This window comes from Drosophila teissieri, chromosome X, assembly GCF_016746235.2.
Source record: "Drosophila teissieri strain GT53w chromosome X, Prin_Dtei_1.1, whole genome shotgun sequence".
In the NCBI taxonomy this organism is placed as follows: Eukaryota; Metazoa; Arthropoda; class Insecta; order Diptera; family Drosophilidae; genus Drosophila; species Drosophila teissieri.
Genome location: NC_053034.1, coordinates 8,781,012 through 8,806,426, shown reverse-complemented (window position 1 = coordinate 8,806,426; position 25,415 = coordinate 8,781,012). Strand labels below are relative to the sequence as shown.

General features: G+C 48.2%; 4 protein-coding genes across 7 annotated transcripts; 2 read left to right on the top strand and 2 right to left on the bottom strand.

Annotated features, from left to right (window-relative positions):
- Positions 1 to 1,133: 1,133 nt before the first annotated feature.
- On the top strand, positions 1,134 to 4,062 carry LOC122623034 (ADP-ribosylation factor-binding protein GGA2). The gene is made up of 5 exons (XM_043801923.1): positions 1,134 to 1,293; positions 1,369 to 1,526; positions 2,114 to 2,708; positions 2,774 to 3,771; positions 3,846 to 4,062. The coding sequence occupies exons 1-5, from the start codon at positions 1,257 to 1,259 to the stop codon at positions 4,056 to 4,058; spliced, it is 2,001 nt and encodes a 666-aa protein (XP_043657858.1). The 5' UTR covers positions 1,134 to 1,256; the 3' UTR covers positions 4,059 to 4,062.
- A 962-nt stretch (positions 4,063 to 5,024) lies between these two features.
- On the bottom strand, positions 5,025 to 6,133 carry LOC122623035 (protein LST8 homolog). Its single transcript, XM_043801924.1, has 2 exons — positions 5,922 to 6,133; positions 5,025 to 5,852 (listed from the first exon to the last, which is right to left on the bottom strand). Exons 1-2 carry the CDS (start codon positions 6,033 to 6,035, stop codon positions 5,025 to 5,027), a joined length of 942 nt encoding a protein of 313 aa, XP_043657859.1. The 5' UTR covers positions 6,036 to 6,133.
- A 332-nt stretch (positions 6,134 to 6,465) lies between these two features.
- Positions 6,466 to 8,995, bottom strand: LOC122624712 (lysine--tRNA ligase). 2 transcript variants are annotated; one of them, XM_043804392.1, is made up of 4 exons: positions 8,849 to 8,995; positions 7,754 to 8,420; positions 6,747 to 7,694; positions 6,466 to 6,669 (listed from the first exon to the last, which is right to left on the bottom strand). In XM_043804392.1, the coding sequence occupies exons 1-4, from the start codon at positions 8,878 to 8,880 to the stop codon at positions 6,580 to 6,582; spliced, it is 1,737 nt and encodes a 578-aa protein (XP_043660327.1). In that variant the 5' UTR covers positions 8,881 to 8,995; the 3' UTR covers positions 6,466 to 6,579. The 2 variants fall into 2 exon arrangements, with proteins under 2 accessions (XP_043660327.1, XP_043660326.1); XM_043804391.1 differs by lacking the exon at positions 8,849 to 8,995 and adding an exon at positions 8,555 to 8,736.
- Positions 8,996 to 9,057: 62 nt separating this feature from the next.
- LOC122624709 (E3 ubiquitin-protein ligase HECW2) lies at positions 9,058 to 23,801 on the top strand. Of its 3 annotated transcripts, XM_043804383.1 has the most exons (5): positions 9,058 to 9,808; positions 9,868 to 12,362; positions 12,479 to 12,645; positions 20,822 to 21,010; positions 21,067 to 23,801. In XM_043804383.1, the coding sequence occupies exons 1-5, from the start codon at positions 9,415 to 9,417 to the stop codon at positions 22,139 to 22,141; spliced, it is 4,320 nt and encodes a 1,439-aa protein (XP_043660318.1). In that variant the 5' UTR covers positions 9,058 to 9,414; the 3' UTR covers positions 22,142 to 23,801. The 3 variants fall into 3 exon arrangements, with proteins under 3 accessions (XP_043660318.1, XP_043660320.1, XP_043660319.1); XM_043804385.1 differs by lacking the exons at positions 9,058 to 9,808; positions 9,868 to 12,362; positions 12,479 to 12,645 and adding an exon at positions 16,758 to 17,026; XM_043804384.1 differs by lacking the exons at positions 9,058 to 9,808; positions 9,868 to 12,362; positions 12,479 to 12,645 and adding an exon at positions 18,431 to 18,590.
- Positions 23,802 to 25,415: the final 1,614 nt, after the last annotated feature.

Sequence of the window (25,415 nt, the reverse complement as noted above, 5' to 3'; positions counted from 1 at the left end):
GCGGCGTCGACAGAGGCTTTTGTTATACGCGGCGGCGGCGCATGTAAACTGGTTTTGGTATAACAGTTTGGCCAGAGTGCCGGACTCTGCCAGAGATATTGGATATTGAGAGAGAGCGCGCGAGAGAGCGGGCCCACACCGACACACCAACACACATGCGCAGGCCGGCGACGAGCCTCCTACGCGAGTGTGTGTGTGTGTGAGTGCCGCACGTGTTGCCGAACACAGAAAACACGATAAAAAAAAACAAAGAAAGAACGCAATAGTCGGGTGCCACGACCTTGAGATACCCGCCACACCAGATATGTTGCCTAGCTTAAGGCGTACGATTATCGAATAATGTTTAAGATATATTTTCAACCAAACTTCCACATCTTAATTGGAAAATATAGTGTGGCCATAGCCAGTTATTTAAACTGAATCCCTAAAAATAAATTGTAGCGCACTATTTAGCACATAAAATACACCTAGAGAAAATATAACCTAAATGCATTTTTCAGTAACTTTCTGGCACCATTAAATGCACTTCCATTTGAGCTGTCGAGTATACCTGCATCGCACCACGGCTAATGGGTAAGAAAACCACCATGACCCCCACCACCACGTGAACCGTTTGGGCCACAAATTCCAGTTCCCCGTCGAGATGATGATGCAAGTGCTTCTAATTATAGCCAGCCAATTTCGTACGCCTGCGCGATGTCCTGGCGAAAGGTTAACTTAAGGTGAAATGGCCACAGGTTGCTGCCCACGCACACACAGACAGCCCACGTGTTTGCATGTACTTACATAAGATGGTCATGCATATGTAATGGTGCTGAAATGAATGAAATAAAAAAGGGTCACTAACCAGGTGTACTCGGTTACAAAAACTAAACTACTATGTATTTTTGTATCAGTTGTAATGTTGTCCGATTTTTTTGGTTGAATATATATCATTTTTACAAAATTATTTTTCGCATTGCTTATGTTGTCAATAAGCTGACTTTTTAAATTTAACGGCTAGCCTATGAAAACCAAGTGGCAACGTCGTTTGCTCTTCCAAAACAATAATGGCATCACCTTTTGGTATTTTTTTGCAGTATGCTTGGCATTTTTAGCCACAAAGCGGCTAGCCGCACTGGCCGGCGATAAAATACCGAAAGCAAAGCTCGCCAAACTATCGATAGTGTCCGAGGAGCGACAACAACAATATGTCTGATGTTCGAAATCAACGCAAATATTGTTTATCCCCCAGTTAATAAAATACAGGCCGCACAATGACAACCGACGAGAGCATAATGGAGGAGATGCTGGGTGAGTCAAGCTGACATTCCGGCCACCGGAACTTGCATAATCTAGCGCATTTTTCCGGCATCTCGGCCAACGCAGAGAGAGCAACAAATCCGGCACAGAAAATCGACGAACTGGGCGTGCAAATGTTCTGCATTGTGGTCAAAAGTAACGCCCAATTGGTCCACAAGGCGCAGGAGATGATTGTGGCCAAGGTCCGCTCCACAAACGTGACTGAAGCAACGCGTGCGATTTCGGTAAATGACTACATTTTTGCACTTTTCACCCCATTTACTCACAGCTACCCCTCCCCCCACCCACAACCACCTAACGGTAAAGGGATAAACCGCACGCACACACACACCGCTGCACAGTGGGCCGTAAAGTTGGCGAAAAGCGCACAAATACGAACAAGCACACACACACAACCACGCACTTTTGTGGCTGCGCTCGAATTAGCAACAAAAATTTTCTTATCAATTGTTAACAATTGCGATCGAAATGCGGTCGTATGGCCAACTGGGCGCAAAAGCAGCTAAAACAACATGCAACAGTTAGCGGTATTTGCATCTTTGGAAGCCCTCAACTTCCAAAATGTAAATGAACTTGCTTTATTGCTCGATTGCTTAATATTACTATTGTTTTTATTGTAGTTTTTAGCGTGCACTTGTCAGCTTTCTTTATCTCTTATCTTTGGTTTGTCACGATTTTTCTTGTTTTTTTTTTTCGTGTATAAATCAGGCTCCTTTTATCAATGTTTTGACCAAACATACTTGTCTTCTTCACTCCCATTGCTCCCATTTAAATGATGTCCACAACAATTTAACCCACTTACCTGTTCCAGCTGCTGGAGGAGTGCATGACGCAGTGCGGCGACGACTTCCAGGACGAGGCGTCCAAGTTCCGCTTCCTCAACGAACTGATACGCCTGGTGTCGAAGAAGTACAAGGGCGCCGAGACGCCGCACGAGGTGAAGCAGCGGATCATGGAGTGCCTTCTCCTGTGGACCACGGAGTTTCCGCAGCGCCAGAAGATACGCGATGCCTACGACATGCTGCGCAAGGAGGGGGACATCGAGCACAGCGTCACGGAGGCGGCGGTGGCCAAACGGGAGAGTGTCCTGGGCACCATTGACGAGGCCATGTTCGCTAAGCTGATCAAGAGCAATAATCCCGAGAATTTCAAGCGGGCCAATCTTCTGCTGCAGTATCGGATGGCGCAGGAAGCGCGTCGCAACGATCTGCTGGCCCAGCATCGACTCGTTCTTTGCGAGGTGCAGGAGACGATGCAGCTGCTCAACCAGATGCTGGACACCTACGATCCCTCCAACGAGGACGTCAACGAAACGCTGCACGAGCTGTACAAGAGCTGCAAGAAGCACAAGCCCATCTTCCAGCATCTGCCGCAGCTGCTGGACGATTCGGATGCGCAGCTCGTAGGTGGGTGTGGTTTCTCAATAAATGGTTCTCCATTTAGCTCTTTATATAACTCCCTTCATTTGCAGCTGACACTCTGGATGCCAATGGCGCTCTACTGGCCACCATGCAGCGCTACAAGCATCTGGTGCCTTCGCCCACAAGTATCACCGCTCCTGCCGTGCCCACGAGTGCTCTAACATCCGCTAGCGCTGCGAAGCCCACGTCCAGCTCGACCACAGCGACCAGCACTAGCTCCAACAACGCCCAGTTGCTAAACGAACTGCTTGGGGATTTGCTAATCGGTGGAAGCAACGAAGCAGTCACTTCAACCACTTCAGCCACCGCAAGTCAACCGAATACCGCCAGCAGTAGTTCCAATGCCGCGGCCACCGCGGAGAATCCGCTGGCCGATTTAAGTGACATCTTTAGCAGCGCACTGGCCGACAGCGAAGCGAAGCAGAATCAGCCATTCCAGAATGCCACCATTCTGCTGGAGCCACAGGTCATTAGTCAGGGCACCACAACCGAGGCTTTGGCCAATGGCAACGAAGGCAGCGCTAGCAAAGTGCCGGAAGCAATCAGAAAGATGCCGCAAATCGATATGCTCAGCGAGGAGCTATTCCAACAGATCCTGCCCACCCAGGATCGGATGCCCAGCTTTAAGCGGGATCCCGAGAAGATCACGCTGAACGACTTGGCTCGCGAACGAATGCATGTGAAGGCGCCAGAGGAGCAACCGACTCCTAATGATCCAGCTTCCGCTTCTGCTTGTGCTCCTGCTCCTGCTGATGCCATAGACGATGTTCCTTTACTCAGCGATGATGTGGAAAAGAAGGATGAAGCCTTGGTGGCTCCAGTGACCGTTGTTCCGCCGGCCAAGCCGCTAAGCGAGATCAACGTGGAACTGGACAATATACAGGCCACCGGGGAGCAGCGCATCGTTCTCGACGACGACGACATGCAGCTCAGTCTGAACTTCACCAGCGATCGGCCTGGCCATCGTGTGTCGGTGATTGTGATATCGGCTCAGAACAAGAGTCGCCAGCCAGTGCACGACTTTCAGTTTGAGGCCAGCGTGAAGAAGGTGAGCGAGTTAGCTGGCGAAGATTACCGTGATCGGAATGGGCAAGACTAACAAGCTTTCATTTTATTCTGCAGCCATGCAAGGTGCGCCTGCTGCCGCCGACGGACAGCCAGATGCCGCCCCACAAGCCCTTCCGCCCGGCCACGCCCATCAACCAGGTGATGCTCCTGCTGAATCCGACGGGCAAGGCCGTGGACGTGACCTGCATCGTGGGCTACAAGCTGGGCGACGATCCGGATCCCATCAAGGAATCGATTGTGGCCAAAGGCATCGACTATGTGGACTAGAATACCCCGGCATGCAGCTTTTTCCGCTCCCGTCCACTGAAAGCCCATCTGCAAAATGGAAAGGAAGACAGACCAAATAAAAACAGTCAATTTTCCCACATCTATGTTGTGCACCCGTATCTAAAAGACACATTTGGTTTTTTTCAATTTATGTATTGTATGTATATTTACGCCCATAAGATTTTTATTCAAATTGCATTTTGCATACAAACGATTTAGTCGTAATATAATTATGTATCAAAGGTTTATAAATTATGAAAAAGTCGCTACAAAAGCCAAGCGCTCATTTTCAGAGGTATTCTCATTACTCTGTTGAATTGTGGGTGTTGATTTTTTCTTTTTTTGTAGATGCTTCAGTTCTGGTTGCTGTGTTGCCTATACGGAGTCATCGCTACTATCCCTACTTGCTACTGCCCTCAAAAAATGCCAAATAACTTGATCCTCTGGCGGATTGTCTCGCTGGGTTGGCGGTTTGTGTGGGATGATCGATCTCCAGTGTTCGTTGTAAGTCTGAGATACTTGCTGATTTTACTGGGTTACGATAGCAATAGCATTGCTGGCAGTTTTTCAATTATCTATGAAGGATATAACTTTCGACACTATGAATTGCATTTTCATATATCCAATTAAAAACGTAAACTGAACCAAAACTTTGAGCTTAATGAAACTTAATGAGCTTGGGGGTAGAAACTAAAATCCCTGATGCTTAATAAATATTAAAATTGGTGGCTATTCATTTTAGTACTTAAATGCCATTAATTGTGTGTGGATTTTAGCCAGCTAATTATTAGAATGACCGAATGAATTATTGGGACCTTGGTAGATCAATCATTTAGCAGCAGTACTGCTGTTTGGGGAAACCCACATAAAAATCCGCCAAAACGCCAGCAGGAAACTCTCGATGGTGACGCGCTGGTCACAAAGCTTACAAATTGCCTAGATTCTAGCGGCGGCTAGCAACTACAACTATTTGCCCACGATCTCGTCCTTGAAGGACAGGGCAGTGATGGCCTTGGTGTGACCGGTATAGTCCCTGATGGGACTCTTCGTGTGCAGCTTCCACAGCCGTGCAATGCCGTCGGATGAGGCGGTGAACAGCCACTTGGAATCGGCGCTAAAGGCGGCATCCCACACCCAATAGTTCTCGATGCACAGCTCGCGCCATTTGGTGAAGTCGTCCGTCTTCCAAATGCCCACCGTGCCATCTCCCGAGGTCGTTAGCAGGAGCCTGGAATCCGGACTGAATTTGCAGCGCAGTATGTAGCGAGTGTGCGCCGGAATCTTCTTGGTCGGCCGCAGCGTGCTCATCTTCTGATCCTGACTGGTCAGCGACCAGATGTAGCAGTTGCCCTTGTTATTGGCCGCCGCCAGGTATCTGCCATCCGGCGAGATGGCCACATCCTGTATGGATGCATCCACCTCGGGCACGATGCGTTCGTGCCGCTCCGACTTGACGTCCCACAGAAAGACGCTGCCATTCTGCGAGCCCATGGCGATCTCCACCTGGTTGGGATGCAAACAGGCGGCATTTACCGGCGCCTCACAGTCGAACACCCGGGAGCAGTGGGGCGGTGCGGCGATCATGTCCCAGATCCTAACGTGATGATCCTCGCCGGCGGTGAACATCCAGTTGCCGTCCTCCTGGAAGCCCAGTCGCGTCACATTCTTCTGCACGCCATCGAAATTGATCACCGGTGCGGTGCAGTTGGACTCCAGGTCGTACAGCCGGATGCACTGGTATCCGCACGCCGCCAGACGCGTCTTATCCGGCGTCCTGTCCAGCGCATTCACTTGCTGCAAGATACATAAGCTATGTTGATTAACCGGACATCAACAACATGCTCGATTAAAGGGTAATCCTACCGAGGTCTCCACGAATCTCATCGTTTTTATGCAGTTGCCCGTGTGCGCCTGCCACACCTTTATTGTGTGGTCATAGCCACCGGTGGCCAGGATCAGCTGTTGTTGGTCCCCCATCCTGTGATTACGGATTAATTAACAATTTCCGCTTTTTTCTCCGGCAATGTTTTCATTTGGCCGAATCTATCGGTCCGTGAGTCCTCGATAGCCGCCTATCGCGCTCATCGATAAGTGGCGCGGTGTTGGTAAGCGCGAAAATATTCTTATTGGAACGCAAAAAAACGAAACAACAAACTTGCTTTCAAAAAACAATGTTTTGCACAAAGCTTGCTAATCAGTCTCAAATATACAACATAATAATATAAAGCTCGCTTATCAGTATTAAATATAAACCATAATAATATAAAGCTTATCAGTTTGAAATATACACCATAATAATTAGTGGAGATATCTTCTATACAAAGTGTTTCTGTTTGAAAAGCATGTTGATTATGCAAATCTCGGAAATAACCATAAATCGACCACGCAAAATAACGCAAGCTTCGGATATTGGAAAAAAATGTTTATTGGTTGAATAACTTAGCAACTGGGACTAGTCCGGGACCAGCGTAACGTACAGGGATTGGGATTGAGTGGAGTGAGCGGTGGCGGTGGTGACCATCTACTGCTGGGCGCCAGCGGCGGCTGGAGCAGTTTCCGCTGCCGTGCGGTTGGCATCCTCCGGCTTCATGGCGGGGAACAGCAGAACCTCCTAAAAAACAAAACGAAGACAGTTTGAGCAATGATGTCAACAACTTAACTTAACTTAATGCCTAGCCGCAGACCCACCTTGATGTTGTTGGAGTCCGTGAGGAACATGGCCAGGCGATCGATGCCCAGGCCGAAACCGCCAGTGGGCGGCAGTCCGTACTCCAGGGACGTGCAGAAGTTCTCGTCGACCAGCTGGGCCTCGTCATCTCCGGCCGCCTTATCGCTGGCCTGCTGCTCGAAACGCTCGCGCTGCACAACTGGATCGTTCAACTCGGTGTAGGCGTTGCAGATCTCCTTCTTGGCCACGAACAGCTCGAAACGCTCCGTCAGGCCGGGAATACTGCGATGGTATTTGGCCAGCGGCGACATGATTTGCGGATGCTCACAGATGAACGTGGGATTCACGCAAAACTCCTCGATGAACTCGCCAACGAGCTTGTCCAGCAAGCGGGCGGTGGTGCGCGGAGCTGGGCACTCGACCTGATGCTTGGCGCACAGCTGGGACAGGAACTGATTCGTCTCCTGTGAATTGAAGGTATCGGCCGCCGGGAACTTCACCTGCAGCTTCTCCTCCAGCGTTTTGATCATGGATACGCGCTTGAAGGGCGGCGTGAAGTCCAGTTCTTGCTCAGGTCCCTCGGGGCCATCCGGATGATAGGTGATCTTGTAGGAGCCACGGATCGCCTTCACCATTCCCGAGACCAACTGCTCGGTGATGTCCATAATGTCGGCGTAGTCGGCATACGCCATATAGAACTCGCACGTGGTGAATTCGGGATTGTGGGTGAGGTCGATGCCCTCGTTACGGAACTGCCGTCCGATCTCGTACACGCGATCGAGTCCACCTACCACCAGCATCTTGTGGTACAGCTCGGGTGCAATGCGCATGAACAGGTCCATCTTCAGGTCATTGTGATGCGTCACAAAGGGCTTGGCAGTGGCACCACCGGCGATCATGTTCATCATTGGCGTCTCGATCTCCAGGAATCCCAGACGATCCAGGAACTGGCGAACGTACGAGATGATCTGCGGAGATGGAGAGTAGTAAGTGTTTTCAAGCCTCAACTGCTGAAATCATTTCATACCTTGGCACGGATCTGGAAGTTCTCTCGCACTTTGTTGTTGAGAATGAGATCGAGGTAGCGCTGGCGATAGCGCGTCTCCTTGTCCTTCAAGCCGAAATGCAGATGGGGCAGCATGTGTAGACACGGCGACAGCAGCTTGATCTCGCTGGGCATCACGGACAGTTCACCCTTCTTGGTCTTGCCGGGATGTCCGACCACGCCGATGATGTCGCCGCGTCGCAGCTTGGCGGTATCGGTCTCGAAATCCGCCTCCGACTTGTAAGACTTGGCGCTGGCCATCACCTGCACTTTGACACCCTCGCCGCGCAGATCGTAGAAGATGAGCTTGGCGCCCGACTCGCGGATGGCATGCACACGCCCAGCCACACTCAGTTTCACATTCTCCAGCGTCTCGCCCTCCTTCAGGCTAGTCTCATACTTGGCAATGAAGTCCTCCAGCGAGGTGCTCACATGGAACTTGTGTGGATAGGGATCCGTTTCGGGCGAACGCTTCAGCTCCTGGACGGCAGCGGAGCGCAGCTTAAAGTACTCATTGGGCGAGATCTCCTCCTCCTCGGCGGCGCTGCTCTTCTTCTTGCCAGCAGCTCCTTCCGGAGCCGGTGCAGCGGCCGCCTTTTCGGCCTTCTCCTTGGCCTTTTGCTCGGCCTTCAGGCGACGCTTTAGCTCACTGTGAATGAACACAAACAGTTGGGTATTAGCAGGCAATGGAGGTACTACCACAAGGCTGTTATAACCACGGATTATATGCTAATATCCATGCAGTTGTGACAGCCTGGCCAACGGTGCGTATGAGTAACCCACAGTTTGGTCTGCTTGCTTGGCTGCAATTGCGATGCGCTCACGTGGAAACCGGCGGCCAGTGGCCGAATTCCGACGTATCTGCATCGGGGCCACGCCCCCTGCACGGTTCTTAGGGCGCAGCGGGCGAACATTGTTATTTTAGGCAGCGAATTTCATCAGCGAGCGGCACACATGCAACATAAATAATGCGAACTGGAACGTTGCCGCTTCGCCCTAACCTCAAACGGGCAGCTACGTTGGCCGGATTGAAACGATTGTGGCAAATGGACGCGCTCTGGAGCCGGTTGCACTTACTTCTTGGACAGTTCTCCACTTGCAGCGGCCATGCTGATGCGGTTACGTTGTTCGCTGGTTAATCCGGGGATCACAGAAGCGGCGGAAACCCAAACGAAATGCGAATGCGAAAGCGCCACAAAAGTAAAAAGTACACGGCCAGCGCTGCCAGATGTGCTTAAAACGTTGCATTCGCTTTGCCGCACCCGGTGGTAGCACTGGCGCGTGGGCTTTGTTACGCCATTGCCATCTGGTCACACTGCACTAGCCCCGAAATATTTTATTTAGCTTTGCAATCCTTAAATTAACAATTGATCAACTAAAGCCAGCGCCACGGCCTCGCGGGCAATGAGCACAGCACAGCACGGCCCAGATCTGGACTCATGGCTGGAGGACGCGAAATGTTCCGGTCGGAAGGCAGCAAACATCAGAACGCCAAAGTAGAGCAACTGCAGCTGTAACTGTAACTGTTAACCCTGGACTGGGCGCGGGGGCGGGGTGGCAGTGGTGGTAGTGGACCAGGAAGAGGAAGAGCAAGAGTGCTGGGGAAGAGGAAGAGCACATCTTGAGAACCGGAGGCAAACGAAATGGAGCCACCAGCTGCACCGGTACCCCTACAGCCACTGGCAGCATCTTCCGCATGCCTGGCGGACAGGAGTCCAGTGGATCCCATTGCCGTCAGATTGCAGCAGCAGGAGGAGCAGGAAGAGGAAGATGACGAGGAGGAGGAGGAGGAGGACGATGATGATCCCAAAGAGGAGGAAGCCTTCTACGAGGCGCGCAACGGCAACGAAAGTGACGAACTGGAACAGGCCTTCCAGAGTGCCCTCACCCTGACCAACGATGTCCAGGTGAGTGTCAGCGAAGTGGTGGAACAGGAACCGCCCTTGGCATCTGGAAATCAGGACGTGGCAGAGGAGGTGGAGCAGCAGCAGCAACAGCAGCTGGGGGCCTGCGCACTGGCCCAGCCCAGTGAAGTTTGTAAGTTACTTGAGACTAACAAGCGAGTTCATCCACTTATCCACTTGCTTCACTTACAGCTTCGATAGAGGAAAAGCCAGCAGGCTCAAAGGAGCACAGGGAACCGCGCCACCAGACCCTGCTGTCCACCAAATCCTGCGAGACACCGGCCAACAATGCCACGCTCTCACCGACCAACTCCTACAACGGCAGCATTGGCAGTGATGGCGGCAGCAGTGTGGGCGGTGGTGCGCGTCGCAAGTCCTGGACACTGTCGCCCCAAAGCGGTGGCTCCACGCCCCTGAGCGGAGCCAAAAAGAAGACCAAGGCGGGCGCGACGACCACAACGCTGTCCAATGCTAATGGCGACGGATTTAATCTGTGGGTGGCACGCGAATGTTTCGAAACAGTGCCCGCTGAAATGGTGGATACTCTGAGCATGGCTGAAGTCGACGAGGAGGTGGATGAGGAGGAGGACGAGGAGGCGGCTGCCGTGGAGAGTCTTCTGGGCGCCGCTGCTGCCCTCCAGGCCAGTGCCCATGTGCAGCGCCGTCAGCAGCAACAGAAGCAACAGCAGCAACATCAGCAACATCATCAGCATCTTCGACAGCCCTCGCCTCCACAGCATCGTCCGCTGGAACGCTCTTGGCCGCCGCGAGCAGTTGGTCGGGATCTGAAGCTTCAGGGCGATGTCTTTCAGTTCGACATCCTGGACACGGACGAGCGATTGGCCGAGGAAATGGCCCAGGGCAGTGGAAGCTCGAATAATTCACCGCTGGCCACGCCGCCTGTGCGTTTTAAGCCGCTGCTGAAGAAGAAGATCGGACCCGATAGCTACATCAACACGATTAGCACACAAAAGGTGCCGGTCAACCAGAGCTATGAGTTCCCCACCTTTCCGAGCTCCTCGGCCGTTGGATCCTCGTCTTCGTCGCCAAATAGTCTGCAATTTCCGTATCTGCGCCAGCACCGTCCGCTCACCCGTGCCCTCTCCAATGGCAAGGCAAGTTCGTCGGAGGAACAAGCCTCCCCGCGCCTTCTCCTCTCACCAAAGCGGCCGAGAAGTCCTCCGTCGGGCTGTTCCACGCGCAGTGCCTCTCCCTTGGATCTCAGCCTGAGTCCCGAGCAGCACTCGCCCACCAGAGGCAGGGGAGTGGGTGGAGCTCTGCAGGATGTGGTGCCGCCCGGAACTCCAACATTCCATGGTCAGCGGCCGCAGCAGCGGCTGCTCAAACGCGTAGGCGGTGGAGCCGGCGCTGGTACTGCGGGCGGAGCAACCGGATCGCCATTGGTATGTCCACCAACGCCCACTCACCATGCCCGGCGGCATGCCCGCCTCCAAGCCGTCACTGCCAACTCCAGCCTCGCCAGCGGAGGAGCGATCCCAACGGATCCTCCAGCCGTTTCTAGTCAATTGGATTACATCTACCTGCAAGATGGTGGCCAAGAGCAGGGTCAGGAGCAGCCGGACGAAGTAGTGCACATAAGCAGCACCCGCCTGCCCTCCATTCCAGAACGCAGTGCAGCCGCAGCAGCAGCGGCGGCGGCAGCAGCTGCTGGAGCAGCTCTCTTGGAACCAGGATCGGGTACGGTATCCGGGTCAAGTGGAGCTGGAGCTGCGGGTGAGCCACCACTGCCGCCCGCATGGGAGGCGCGTATGGACAGCCACGGACGCATCTTTTACATCGATCACACAACGCGTACAACCTCCTGGCAACGACCAGGAGCGGCGCCAAGTGGCGGACCAGCTGGCAGAGAGCAACACCATCGCCAGCAGCTGGATAGGCGGTATCAGAGCATCCGACGCACCATTACCAATGAGAGTAGAGCTGCGCAGCTCTACAATCTGCCAGCCTCTGCCAATAGTAATGCTAATTCGACTGCTCCAGTTGCTCCGCCTCCCGCCACGGCTATACATCCAGCCATCCTGATGCTCTGCCGCCCGGATTTCTACTCACTGCTGCACACCAACGAAGCTGCACTGGCCATCTACAATCGCAATGCGGCACTGAAGCACATGGTCATGCGCATTCGACGCGACCCGCAGTGCTTCCAGCGGTATCAGTACAACAAGGATCTGGTGGCGCTGGTCAACACATTCGCCCAGATGAGCAGGGAACTGCCCTCGTGCTGGGAGACCAAGCTGGATCAATCGGGCAAGCAGTTCTTCATCGACCACCAGCACCGTCGCACCTCGTTCATGGATCCTCGCCTGCCCGTCGAGTGTCCGCGTGTGGTGCGTCATCGCCAGCAGCATCCGCAGCAGCAGCAGTCGGGTGTCGGCTACTATTACCCGGATCTGGTGGATGGCAACTGTTTGTCCGCCACCAGTGGGCATATTAACGCCAGTCCAGCGTCCTCGGTGTCCGGTGTGCCGCCTTTGCCTCCGCCGAGACCCTCATCGTCGTCCTCCTCCTCCAGAAGTAGCCATGGACATGGTCACAACTGCAGCACAACGGCAGCCATCTCCTGTGCCCTCAACGCGGACCGTTCGGCGTACGGTGCCGCTGGAATGGCCGGTGCGGGAGCCACTGCGGCCGGGTACGAAGACGTGCCCATCGCCTACAACGAAAAGGTGCGTTTTCTCCCTATTAAAATGTAAAAGCTTGAGGCAACGTTCCAGATCTTTCGATTGTAGTTTCTAAACTATCTTGCTTGATTTCCAATTGATTCCACATCGTTTGTTTCCAGGTCATTGCCTTCCTGCGCCAGCCGAACATCCTGGAGATCCTGCGAGAGCGCCAGGGCCAGCACACCATGTCCCGCCAGCTGCGTGAGAAAATCAATATCCTGCGGGTGGAGGGTGTTCCCGCTCTCGAGAGATTGGGCCATGACCTACAACTGACCATTTTGCTGAGGTGAGCGAACCGATTTCAAATAGAATAGTTGAACATGTTACTCAACAAGAATACGGTTCGCACCGGAGACTATGTATAGATTGTGCCATCAGCCAGACAGGTGGAGAACCCTCGGAACTGGCGTGGTGCTAATGAACCCACTGCCATGTAGTCCCGCTCACATGACGCACCGGTGGCCGTCAGCCAATGGCTCCACCTGCACTTGACGAAGGTCCCACGGCCAGGCCGAATCCACCTGGCCTGCAATTGCATTGCTGCGTCATTTTTTCTTGGCTCGAATGGAGTGTTGTGTTTTGGCTTAGACTTCGGCTTCGGCTTTGATTTGTAGCTGGTGCTGTTGGCTTCAATCGATTTTGGCGGCGGTCCTGCATGAGTGCGCCGCATATGAGTGCCGCTAGTGGGTTTAATTGTTTTTGAAAACCGTGTCGAAGGTCGCTGGCTAATTTTCCAAAACCAAACACCAAACGCCAAATGCGTTCAACAAAGCAAACGAACTAAGCCACCTACCCGCGGCAAGGCTAGCACTTCAACATCGTCTTGGCTTCTAATCTCATTGCTTATTGTCTAATTGAGCGTGTTTCTTCCAAGCACAAGACTACAAAAATATATATGTATATGTACATTAACCACAAATATTGAGGAACTGCAGCCCGCCAATTGCCCGGCATCCAATCCACAGTCCACATGCACATTGCGCTGACCTTAATCTTAATCCCAATCTCGGCCGGCAGCGAAATGGAAATCGAAGTCGAGAGTTCGAGTTCGAGTTCGAAGTTGCCGGCGCTCAAGCTCCCAAACTGTCGATTACTCCATGCTGGCCACCAACAATTCTGATTCCCATTGCGATTGAGCCATTTAATTGCATTTCAATTAGCCACATTGTCGCGCTTCATTGGCCCCCCGCACACTCGGAAAACGCAGACGTGGGAGTTTTTTATTTGCGAGGGCAAATACTCAGCACATCTGGTTAAAAAAGTCCTGGTAATCATGAAGAATCCTGCGGCATTTCGACACGATATTGGCATCTCGGATTTAAAAGGCTTAAACGCTTTAATTCTGACTCTTTGTGGATATCAGGGTCAGCAATCCCTTTACTAAAAAGTCATAGCTTAGCTAACCGCAATTTGATTGTTTATTAATTCCCTACAATTAATGCGATTGAAACAAGGAAGTTGTTTCTTAGAACTTTAGGCATTCACTAGATAAACGTATTTAAATAGGTTTCTATCCGATTGATTAGTTCAACATGTTTGCTAAAACGAAACTAGTAAGCTAATTAGTTTGTCAATTTAAAGCATATTGTATTGCAGCGAGTGACAGCAAATGACACTTGTTAGGGAAAGTATTTACACAATCTTTGGCAAGCGATCGGAAATCGGGGAAACACAACTAGCAACTTATGAATGCACCACTCCGGCTGAGATCAGACTCCGCAGCCTCAGACAATCTGCACTTGGCCATTAGTCATCCGTCATCCGAGTGGCGATGAGGTAACACCCGCCGCCCAGCGCCACCCCCTTTTGCACCTTCCACTTTTCCAAGTCGTTGGGCTATTAATATGCCCACTAAGAGTCAACAGATAAACGCGTTTAGTTATCTTCAGATTTCGCCAGTTGGCTAAATGCTTTTGCCGTTGAACTATAAATAGCGGAATGGCTTAAAAGAATCTCGATATATATGTTTCATATATATATTATAGGGTATCTATTTATTGAGCGATCTGGGGGCCACGCCTCCTTTTCGCTGGCAGGCCAACGCCCCAAAGGCTCAGCAGCAGCAGCAGCTGCCCCATAAATTCCGCACCCGCCGCACTAATCCGCTAATGCCCCTCGCCCCGGGTCACAATTTAACCCAATTCCAAATCAAGCATAATTTATTGCATATATATGTATGTATATAGCAACTCCAATTCGAATTTCGAGTCCCGTCCGATCGTCTACCCTTTTTTTTTTTTTTGTTCGTTTTCAAGCGGGGGTGTGGCAGTGTCGTCATCTTCATCAGCTAGTTCTATTATCATTATCGTTGTCATTATCATTATCATCGGCACCCTCGCAAAGTCTCGCTGAACTTCGTCGCCGTCGTCGAGGCATTGACAAGTTTGCAGTTGGCCTTTTAGCTGCTCTTCCCAGGGGTACATCTAGTTTTCCTAGGGAAATAGATGAGTGTTAACAAGGATTTCTTTAGCCACCGAAAAACCCAAAAAGTTTCGTTTTAATAAGTTTCGTTCTACTTAACCTAGATGTGCCCTGATAGAGGTAGGTCAAGAACTGCTCCATCTTATATACCATTATTTAACTTTATATTATTAATATGAACTATTTTAATATAGAAAGGGTATTTGGCATAGGCATACACCATTTGCCAAGCAGGAAGTTGGCGGTGGAGTTGGGTTAACTGCTGTTTGCCGTTCAAATTTGACCCGTAGAAGGGAACATTCGCTTTTTTTCCCCCCAGTTGTTGGTTGTTTGCTGCTTGTTTACAGTTCATTGGGCTTTTGGGGGGCGGCTGTTGTGCTGCGCATGCGTGCAGTTCGATTGGGACATGGGATCATCGAGGCATTGAAGCATTGGAGCATTGGAACATTGGAGCATTGAGGCAGTGGAACATGGAGGCATTGGGGCAGGCAGTCAGGGAGACACACTCAGACAGTGGCCGGCGTCTGTTTGCGGTTTGTAGTGGCTTCCGTTTTGGGGCGTGCTAAATGCGGGGCGTGGCAGTAGTTCTTCACATGTATGCATGTAGTTCCAGTTGGAAACGGAGTGTGGCAGTGGCTGGGAGAAGGGGAAGTGGTAGTGGTAGTGGTAGTAGAAGTGGGAGTGGTTGACGCGGTGGAGTGATGAGCGGACAATTATAACCATGACCAACGCCACACACTCACCCATCCACATGCCATGGATTGCGATGGGTTTCGGGAATGGGAATCGGAATGGGAATGCGAATGGGTAAGGGTATTGGGATGGGAATGGGGATGGGGCTGTCGTCGATCGTTTGAAGTGCACTCCTCGTGGGGGTGACTCAATCGCAATCGCAATCCCAAAGCCGAACCCGAACCCGAGCCCAAAATCGTAGTCATGCCGGCAACAGCTGACTGGCGGTACAGTGGATCCAAGTTCTGGCACTTTCAATTAATTCTAATATAATAATAATGATGGTTTAATTATTAACAAGTTCCAATTACTTTCCTTGTTAGGATTTTTTAAGAAGCAAGTTTCTTATTTCTAAACTAGAAAGTTTAATTCGGATTTAAAAAATTTCTTTAGGTTTGCCGCATTATTAGAAATAAGGAAAAGAAATACAGAAAAGAAATAAGGAAAAGAAATAAGGAAATATTCCTTATATAGTTATTAATAATTCCTGTCCACTGTTGAACGACCTCCTGATCTGCAACCCGACCACCTGACCACCCAGTTGGTGACCACTGTGCCGTCGTTGCCGCTTGGAGTTCGTCGGCGGATTCTGCTGGCTCTGCGGCGGCGTCATTTGGAGCATTTGGAGCTTTTGGAGCAGCGCTGCACCGCCTCGCACGTCGCCGCCTTGCACAGCAAAACTAAAAACCAAAAATCAAAGACCAAATAACCGAAAAACGAAAAAAAAAAAAAAAAAGTGCAGAAAAGAGAACTCCGGCGGTACGAGGCGATACGAAAAGAGCCGATCGAAAACAAAAACCAGCGAGTAATTAAATAATTTCCTTAGCCGCCTAAATTGAATCGAAACGAAACGAAATTCATATTTATCGGTTCGGCGGCCAGACAAACGCCAGCATTCTGCATTCGTCGGTCATTGGGGTAGCATGCTACATGCTATTTGCTATCTGCTATCTGCTACTTGCTACTTGCTACTAGCTATCTGCTACTTGCAACTTGCTACTGGCTACTTGCTTTTAGCTATTAGTTAAATGCCATTAAAGAATCGGCGAAAAATATAAATATATCCGAAACCACACTGTTGATATTTGTGATATGATTTTTGTTTTTCGGTGACTTTAGTTTTGTTTATCGGTGACTCCGCCGGCTTCGTTCCGTTCGTTGGGACGCCGCTGCCGCTTCTACCGCTTCTGCCGCCGCTGCCGCCTCCGTTGCGACTTCGTTCCGTTCGTCGGATAGTGAGCTTCTATCACCAGAAGCATTTCAACAGCCGGAGCGTGAGCACACATTCTACCGTTTCTAGTGTTTCTGTGTGTGTGTGTTTTTTTTAACCGTTTGCTTGAACCGCTTGATAACCGATACGCAACCGTTTCGCGCCCTTTTTAAACGTCTCGAGCAGCGGAATATCCTAACGGCACGCAGTGTTCTCAGTGATGGTTAACTATTTGGTGCTCAAGGCTTTGGGCGCACAACAAAATGGGCTTTCTATCGAAGGCTGCCTACATCGTGTGGGCCGTGTAAGTAGATCAATCCATCTAGTAAATCCCCATTTGGCAAGGGCTAAGTTACCACCTTGCACTCGTTTAGTCATCGTTTTGGGTGTGAAGTACCCTGCGATTACCAATCGATCGGTTTTAGGTACTTTTTCTTAGTTGAGTTTTCAAAAACACGGCAAGCAATCCCAAATTATCTTCTTGATATGAGCAGCATAAATATTTGAAGGGTTATCCTTAGGTAATAGAAGAAATAGATGGAATATTAAGAGGATGAAGGATATCAGTAAAGTAGCTAATAGATATTCATCAAGATTCGTAACTATATTTTATACATATTTATTAGTTAAGCTGCCTGTTCACCATATTTCTTATACGCAAATAGGTATTTAAAAAGAGAGTGATTTAAGCACCTCACCCAACTGATGAATGGCTCAACTAAAGTGTTATTTGCCATTTCGCAACATTCGATATCTTGTTTTTGAGTCATCCAAGAAGTGTCTACTCATCTATTGCCCAGTCTCCCGTTTCCCATGCACTTCCCCCACAAAAAAACAAAAATGCAGCGTATGCAAAACGAGATCACATCCTGTCCCCCTAGTTGCATCCGATTCTGTTTTCCGCAATTCCGCATTTCTGTCCGTGGCAAAGATCTCCGATTCCATGGGACGGACGGCTCCCATTCCATTCGCACGTTACAGCATTACGATCTGGGATGGCACTCCGGTTGCCTTCAGTTGCCTCCAGGAATGCTGCGGAATGCCAAGTAAACAGTTCGCACAAATAATTATGAGTAATTTGTGGCGGGAACCCAGTGCTTCTATTATTCCCAGTGTCCGATTGCAGATGTTATGCACCACCATGGGAGACCCAAAAACAAAACCGAAACCATAACCTCAAGGATATATGCTGCGCTCCACTCAAGTGGTTTGTTTATATACACTGCCCCATTACTTGGTTTATAGATTGCTTTCTGGCATAGATATTACAAACTTGCGCGTTGGTCAATCGCCAAGTGGCGGAGTGTTGTAATTTTAATTATTTCGGATTAGATTTCAAGTTTGTGCCCAAGTTTTATGGGGGTTTTTATACTTTTTCGCCGCTTAAATCTGAAATTAACAATATACATATCAAATACTAACACTTTGGTCTGAAACCGAAACCATGCAACCCCAAAAACGCACTTCATAATCAGGCACACGAACCAAACCCCAAATGGGTTAAGGCTCCATTATCGCCAGCGGTCTTATCAGCTTATCGTGGTATCGGTGGGCCCACCCCCCTGCTTCCTGCTGCCCCCCAAATGCACCAGGTGCTGCAGTTTGGGTGCGAAATGAGCTGGGACTCCAAATCAGTTGGCCGTCTGCTTTAGTTCGACTGGGAATCGATTTACCACCCAACGTATTCGTTTGTGATTTCAGTTATATTCATATATATTTTGTTTTTTTTTTTGGTTTTCGGTGTTTTTGATCGGTGTTTGGCTCTTTGTGGATTTAGTGTACTGCTAATTGAGAATCCATTTCGGATTTACAGCCCAGCAAATGGGTCTCTTTTCCAAGTTCGTCTACACCTTCCACATGTGGGAGAAGTACGTGAGTCGCCACAGATTCTGGATTCTCTCCAAACTTTTTATGTTATATATATGTTTCTTATTCCTACCAGCATAAAAGCACTTCCCCTGCGTATCATATCATATTTCATATGAGCGGCAATTCCGAATATTTAGCGAATAATTTGTGAAGTTGTCGCCCGGCATAATGTGGGTGAAGTGGGAGTGGTGCAGTCGTAAATTGGGCATTAAACATGCAGCGGGCCAGTCTCGACTGGCTGATAATAGAGTGGAAAGTGAAGTGGGAGCTGTTGTAAAACATATATAGAGAGTTTAGGGAGCTTCTTCCCGCATAAAGCGAATTATTTTTGCAGACGGGGGGCGATTTTCAAACGAACGACCCACAAAATGCTTTTATTTCGGTACGTAACTTAATTGAAATCCACAACTGACTTCAGTTTTTGTGTGATTTAGTTATAGCAAAAGATCCTCAAAGAGAACGAGTTGTTCTTTAGATAATGACTTGTGACTTATGACTTTATCAAAGGCATAAGCATTTCCCTCAGCATTTCCGCACTTTTGTGTACTTTCTTTGGCAGCTTTGGTCATTGACCGGCTGTCCGCTTGCGATTGCATCAAGTGTTGATAAATATTACTACGTACCAGCCACGCCCCCTAGACCATATATATATATATATATTGTATCGCATTATATCGCTCAGTGTCAGCACACAATGGCGTACCATACATAATTCTTTGTTGGGCGCGAAGTGGGTGTCACCACACAAGCATTTGGTTTTGCGTCGAATTTGAAAATGTTATTTTAATTTAGCGTTAATAGCGGCTTCCTGTTGTTCCAATAATTTTGCAAGAATTTCAATCAATTTGAGTGTAATTTGACACGGCATGTGTACCACCAGTACAGTACAACCCCAATTAATTGATCCGTTTCCATTTCCACATCCACTGCCAAAACGCAAAACTGCCAAAATGTATTGCTAATGAGCCCAGAAAATGGGGCAGCTTCAATTGGGGAATTAGTCACTTCCGAGCGGGCGATAATTGCAGCCAAAGCTGTTGTCACTTTTCACTATCCATTATCTGGTCGATCCCAGGCCGATCCGATCCCCTGAAAATATATATAGATAGATAGATATATAGATATATAGATATACATATATATAGCACCTAGCCGCAAGTGCGGTTGACCGCCATAATTTGCGTTATTAATTGGCCAATTTTCAATTTCAAGTTGAAGGCCGGCGGAGCAAAAGCAAAAGGCGCAACCAAATAGCAATTTAAATTATGGATTAACTACTTAGAATCGGAATAGTTCATATTCGATTGGGCTAAACGAACTAATAAACTAATAAACTAAAAATCATAGAAAAAACAAAAGAAAAAGGGGAAGAAAAAGTTTGTTCTGGCTTTTGGGCGAAGGTCGCCTTTGACCTAATCGATTGCATTGATTGAGAATCGAGCGATTCTTCCGCCTGGCGGTGAGAAAACTTTGACGGTCTTTTTTTTTTTTGTAGACGGGCGTGGGCGTGGCCCTGCAGGGGCGGAAGAAAGAATCGCTTGCGCTATAACAGTGTATGCAAGTCGCATATTAATGCCCATGACAAATCACTTGCCCTGCTGACCTCTTCATCTTCTCATCTGTGGTCTGATTTCATCATTTCATCAGCGCTGAATTCAATGCAAATGGGTCGGAATCTATATGTCTATATGTCGTCGAGTGACGTAGCAGCCAGCTGCAATCGCACGATTTTCAGCCTGAACAAGTGTTTATGGTGGCATATGCTAAGTTGCAAATGTTGTCATTATTATGGAGATCAATTAGTTCCTGAATTTTAATTGATTGTAATTTTATGGTTTTTCTGCAATGAGTTGTTTCAAATTTGGCACGCCAGTATTGAAAACATAACGTTATTAGTTGAAAATATATGTTTGCAAATGCAGCGAAAGATATTTTTTCAAATATTTCCGAGATTTTCTCACAGTGTCAAGTGCAAAGCGCATTTATCTCCTTAATCCGCTATCGAAGCACATTCCATATGCGGATTGGCGTCCTTTCCGGGCTGTCGGATGTGCTGGCCCAATCAATTGACGGATTAGCCATGAGCCATCAATAGCACCGCCGGTGGCCATTGGAGCGAGCGAAGTGACGCCACCGATAGCGGAGTGTGTGCTAGCCGTAGATTTATGACCAATGCCCGACGAGTACAACTAATTTGACTTTGTATCTGAATCGATTATCTTCCACACAGCCTGTTCGAGCAGGAGATCATGAGCTATGTTCCTATTGAAGAGCGCAGTCCGCAGGGATCGCCGGTGCTGAGCTCGCGGATGCCACAGCGGGCGCCGCCACCGTTCCGCCGGGATTTCGAGGCCAAGCTGCGCAGTTTCTACCGCAAACTGGAGTCCAAGGGCTATGGACAAGGACCCCACAAGCTTAAGTAAGTAAACTTACAATCCTGGCTTAGCATTACTAATCTGCGTATGCATTTTGTAGACTGCACATCCGTCGCAGCCATTTGCTGGAGGACGCCTTCCGTCGCATCATGTCCGCCAACAAGAAGGACCTGCAGCGCGGCCGTCTCGCCGTGCTGTGGGACACGGAGGAGGGCCTGGACTACGGCGGACCCTCCCGCGAGTTCTTCTTCCTGCTCTCCCGCGAGCTGTTCAATCCGTACTACGGACTGTTCGAGTACTCCGCCAACGACACGTACACGGTGCAGGTGTCGCCGCTGTCGGCGTTCGTGGACAACTGCCACGATTGGTTCCGCTTCAGCGGACGTGTTTTGGGCTTGGCGTTGGTCCATCAGTATCTGCTGGACGCCTTCTTCACGCGACCCTTTTACAAGGCGCTGCTGCGCCTGCCTGTGGCGCTCAGCGACTTGGAGTCGCTGGACAATGAGTTCCATCAGTCGCTGCAGTGGATACGCGACAATGACATCGGCACGGGCGTGGATCTCGGCCTGACGTTCTGCGTCACAGAGGAGCTGCTGGGCCGTGTGGTGGAGCGGGAATTGAAGCCGGGCGGCAAGAACATCATCGTCAACGAGAAGAACAAAAAGGAGTACTTGGAGCGTATGATTAAGTGGCGTTTGGAGCGCGGCGTTCAGGAGCAGACCGAATCGCTGGTGCGCGGCTTTTACGAGGTGGTCGATTCGCGGCTCGTTTCCGTCTTCGATGCACGGGAATTGGAGCTGGTTATTGCCGGCACTGCGGAAATAGACACCAATGACTGGCGCCTGAATACAGAGTATCGTTCCGGCTATCACGATAACCACCAGGTGATCGTGTGGTTCTGGCAGGTCATCGAGCGCTTCAGCAACGAGCAGCGCCTGCGTCTCCTCCAGTTCGTGACTGGCACCTCGAGCATCCCGTACGAAGGCTTCTCGGCACTGCGCGGTTCGACTGGGCCACGGCGCTTCTGCATCGAGAAGTGGGGCAAGCCCAACGCACTGCCCCGTGCCCACACCTGCTTCAATCGGCTGGACTTGCCGCCGTATCCAACGCCCGAACTGCTGTACGAGAAGCTGCTGCTGGCCGTCGAGGAGACGAACACGTTCGGCATTGAGTAGGCACGTGATATTGCACCTCAGCCTCACTTAGTTGCACCCAAACATAAACACACCCCGAAACGCTTTATTTCGATTTTAGAAGTTTTTATAACTTGCCTAAGTCTAGAAATTCGCGGGCTTTGCAGAAATCCTAGGGATTTGGATGCCACTAGTTGGAGTCTTTGAAGAATAACAATGAAGTCTTTGTAAAACCAATAGTTTTAAAGTTACATTTCACTTTTTTGAAGTCTAAACAGTAATTGAAACTATTATTTAGTTTCAGATTATAATTCATAAAATTATAACTTGTTACGAATAGATTTAGGTAAACGAAACCCGATGCATAATTCGTAATCTTTAACGGAGAGTTAGTTAATACTTTAAATTTGTTAGATATTTCTAGGCGCCTAAACTCTATTCAAATCTACTGGGATTTCTGCAACACTCCGGATTGTACTGTAGTTATTTATATACGTAGGTTACCCGTCCCCCCCAAAAAGAAAAGAACAAAATTGAAAAGCAAAGAAAAGCCTAGCCATAGACAGACTTGCTACTTTAGGCATGGCATCCCACTAGTTCGTAGACAATTTGCATTCGCCTTCGTTTGCCGTTCACTGAATGGAAGTTACCTCAAGAGCAAAACGGCTTGCCAGCGCCGCCAGTCATTAGTTCTAAGATCTACACGCCCCCGGATAGCTTCTAAGCCTTAGTATCCTTCGCTTGACTCTGCCTGATTTACAACTCGAAACGATGCCAACTGCCTCTAGAGAAATTTACGACGCGTAAACGCTGCTCCAGATTCAGATCCAGATTCAGATTTAGATCCAGTTTCAGATCCAGATGCAGTTCAGCAGTTCCCAAAGAAAGAGAGCAGAGCAACTCTACGCCAATACTTAACTAGCTTATAATGTTGTCTTAGCCTAAACTCGAATTCAAACTCAAATTTGAACACTCCCTAGATGTGTGCATTCCAAATAAGCGTATTGTGGATGTCAGTTATTATAACATATATAGATATATATATATATTTACCCCTCTCCTTTTACCCAAAAACTATGTAAATTATTTTTGAATTTACAATCCCCTTTGACAACCAACACCCCCCCGTGTAGAAGCTTCCGTGTGCATCCTCGCCAGCCACTTGACCAAATCTCTGGCCAGGACAGGCTGCACATGGCAGCTCCGATCGGGTTTATATATACAAAAAACTTGGCTGCTGTTTTGCCAACGATTACGAATTGGTCCAGTGCGTTGCTTCGGCTTTATTGGTTCTTTCGGCGCATACAATTAACGATAATATGAATTATATTTAACGAAAACATACAACAAATTCCAAACGTAGCTAAATAATTGAATACCAAAAGCAAAAGCAAAAAAAAAACAAAAAACAAATTTTTATGATTAGTATTTATCGAAAGCGAGAACGAAACGAAAATATAACTAAATGGTGATTTGTTTACATGTATTTTTGGCATTAGTTAATACGGAAAGCAACGGAGATGGAGAGAGACAGAGCTAAAGGCAGTGAAAGAGAAAGAGAAAGAAGAGAATATAACGCTTTTTGAACTACTTATTGATAATTGAAGATTGTTTTAATGAACTATTAATGTGCGTGTATTTATGAACAAATTAACTATAATTATAAATAAATAAATGTGAGCCTTTTACTTCGAAAGCAAAACTTTGAACGTGGCAATTATTTATAAAATGTATATACATTTAGACATATACATGTTGTATTTGGTCCTGGAAAAGAATGGGAATCACCACATACACAAAGACCTCTAAATGAAACCAAAAGTATTCCGTTTTCTATATATTTTATCCACAATTTTCATTTGTTACTTTTTATTTGCTTTTTTTTTAACTGCAAAATGCATTTTGCTTTTACATCAAGTTGTATTTTGGTTTCTCGCTTCTTTTTTTTATGAAATGATAACACATACTTATATGTCCTTAAATATTATGCGACCATTTCTCTAGGCTAAGATTTCCATGTTTCGGGTGTGGATCGTGGATCGTGGACTCGTTTGCCGGACGCGCGTCCTGTCGCGTGTATATACAGTGTCTCCCTGTGGTTTTGAGCTGGATTGGGGCAGATAAGTGGATTAGTGGAGGCTAGTGAAGGCTAGTGGTCTTCCGGTTGGTTAGCGGTAGCTTATCCAAGTGCGACAAATGCGAGTATTCAATATGCGGGGAGTAGCTGCTGCTGGTGAGTGGATAGATTTAGTCAAGAGTTGGTTAAGGGTGGGCTGGATCGATCGATCGATCGATCGGATCGGATCGATTATCTGGTGAATGGTATTTTGTTTCTTTGTTTTTTGGTTTTTTCTCCTTTTTTTTGATTTCTTGGTGCATGCTGTGCGCTGCAAAGCTTTCTGAAAGCAATCGTGACACATGCAACATTTCGCGTACTCGTACTAAGTAATTTTCTTTACACCTCGTTTGAACGGAAAACAAAGGCTTGTGACTCTAGCTAATTTTACATTACACTTGAAGAAATTTTGCTAATTTTCATACATGTGTTATTACATAGTTATATGTATATATTGTTTTTTGTTTTTTTTTAAATAAATTCTTTCCTTCACTCCGAGCCTGGAGACTACAAAAAATATTTATAGTTATCTTCGTGGCTTCACTTTGCGTCCTCTCAATTTGGTTTTGGATTATATGCAGTATGATCCGAGTGTCAAGCATTATAAAAATAGAGCATCCATCGATCTGATCTGGGAGGTGAGTAGTATTCATCATGCAATCTGGTAAGGTTTTTAGTTTTTAGTTTTTTTGTTTTTCGTTTTTTGTTGTTTGTTCTTTGTTTCGCTAGGAAAAGGCCTTTGAAAGAATTGAAAATGGTTCTGTTCGGTTAGGTTCTGTGATTAAATATTATTTGGAGTGTATGACTTCAGTGGTCTGACTGGCTGTGCGAGGAGAATCTGTGGCTCCAATTTCGACTTGCATCTTTCATTCTCGGGTTTGATCACAGCTTTTACAATTCTAATGATATACATACGTGTGAGTGGTAGAGTGTGTATGGGTTGTGTGTTTGGAGCACTATAAACGAGTATGTATCTCGTAGGTATATACATGCATGCAAACATGATGAGTTCAAAAAAAAAATCGTACATATTTATGTTATTTTTTGTTTGCAGATGTGTTTGCAGTATATGCACTTAATTTCTTTTTATATGTAAATATTTATAATACTTTCGCAAAGATGCACGAAGAAAATGCATTCTGACCGACATTACATACACATAATTACACTTAAGAGTTCGTTTTTTATTTTTTCTTTTGT

Coding starts and splice junctions, on each gene's coding strand:
- LOC122624709 (XM_043804383.1), top strand. CDS start 9,415: ATGGAGCCACCAGCTGCACCGGTACCCCTACAGCCACTGGCAGCATCT. Junction 9,809..9,867: donor GGCCCAGCCCAGTGAAGTTT/GTAAGTTACTTG, acceptor CTTCACTTACAG/CTTCGATAGAGGAAAAGCCA. Junction 12,646..20,821: donor CAACTGACCATTTTGCTGAG/GTGAGCGAACCG, acceptor TCTTCCACACAG/CCTGTTCGAGCAGGAGATCA.
- LOC122624712 (XM_043804391.1), bottom strand. CDS start 8,685: ATGTTCGCCCGCTGCGCCCTAAGAACCGTGCAGGGGGCGTGGCCCCGA. Junction 8,421..8,554: donor CCAAGCAAGCAGACCAAACT/GTGGGTTACTCA, acceptor GTTCATTCACAG/TGAGCTAAAGCGTCGCCTGA. Junction 7,695..7,753: donor ACTTCCAGATCCGTGCCAAG/GTATGAAATGAT, acceptor CCATCTCCGCAG/ATCATCTCGTACGTTCGCCA.
- LOC122623034 (XM_043801923.1), top strand. CDS start 1,257: ATGACAACCGACGAGAGCATAATGGAGGAGATGCTGG. Junction 1,294..1,368: donor CATAATGGAGGAGATGCTGG/GTGAGTCAAGCT, acceptor CGGCCAACGCAG/AGAGAGCAACAAATCCGGCA. Junction 3,772..3,845: donor TTGAGGCCAGCGTGAAGAAG/GTGAGCGAGTTA, acceptor TTTATTCTGCAG/CCATGCAAGGTGCGCCTGCT.
- LOC122623035 (XM_043801924.1), bottom strand. CDS start 6,035: ATGGGGGACCAACAACAGCTGATCCTGGCCACCGGTGGCTATGACCAC. Junction 5,853..5,921: donor TGAGATTCGTGGAGACCTCG/GTAGGATTACCC, acceptor TGTATCTTGCAG/CAAGTGAATGCGCTGGACAG.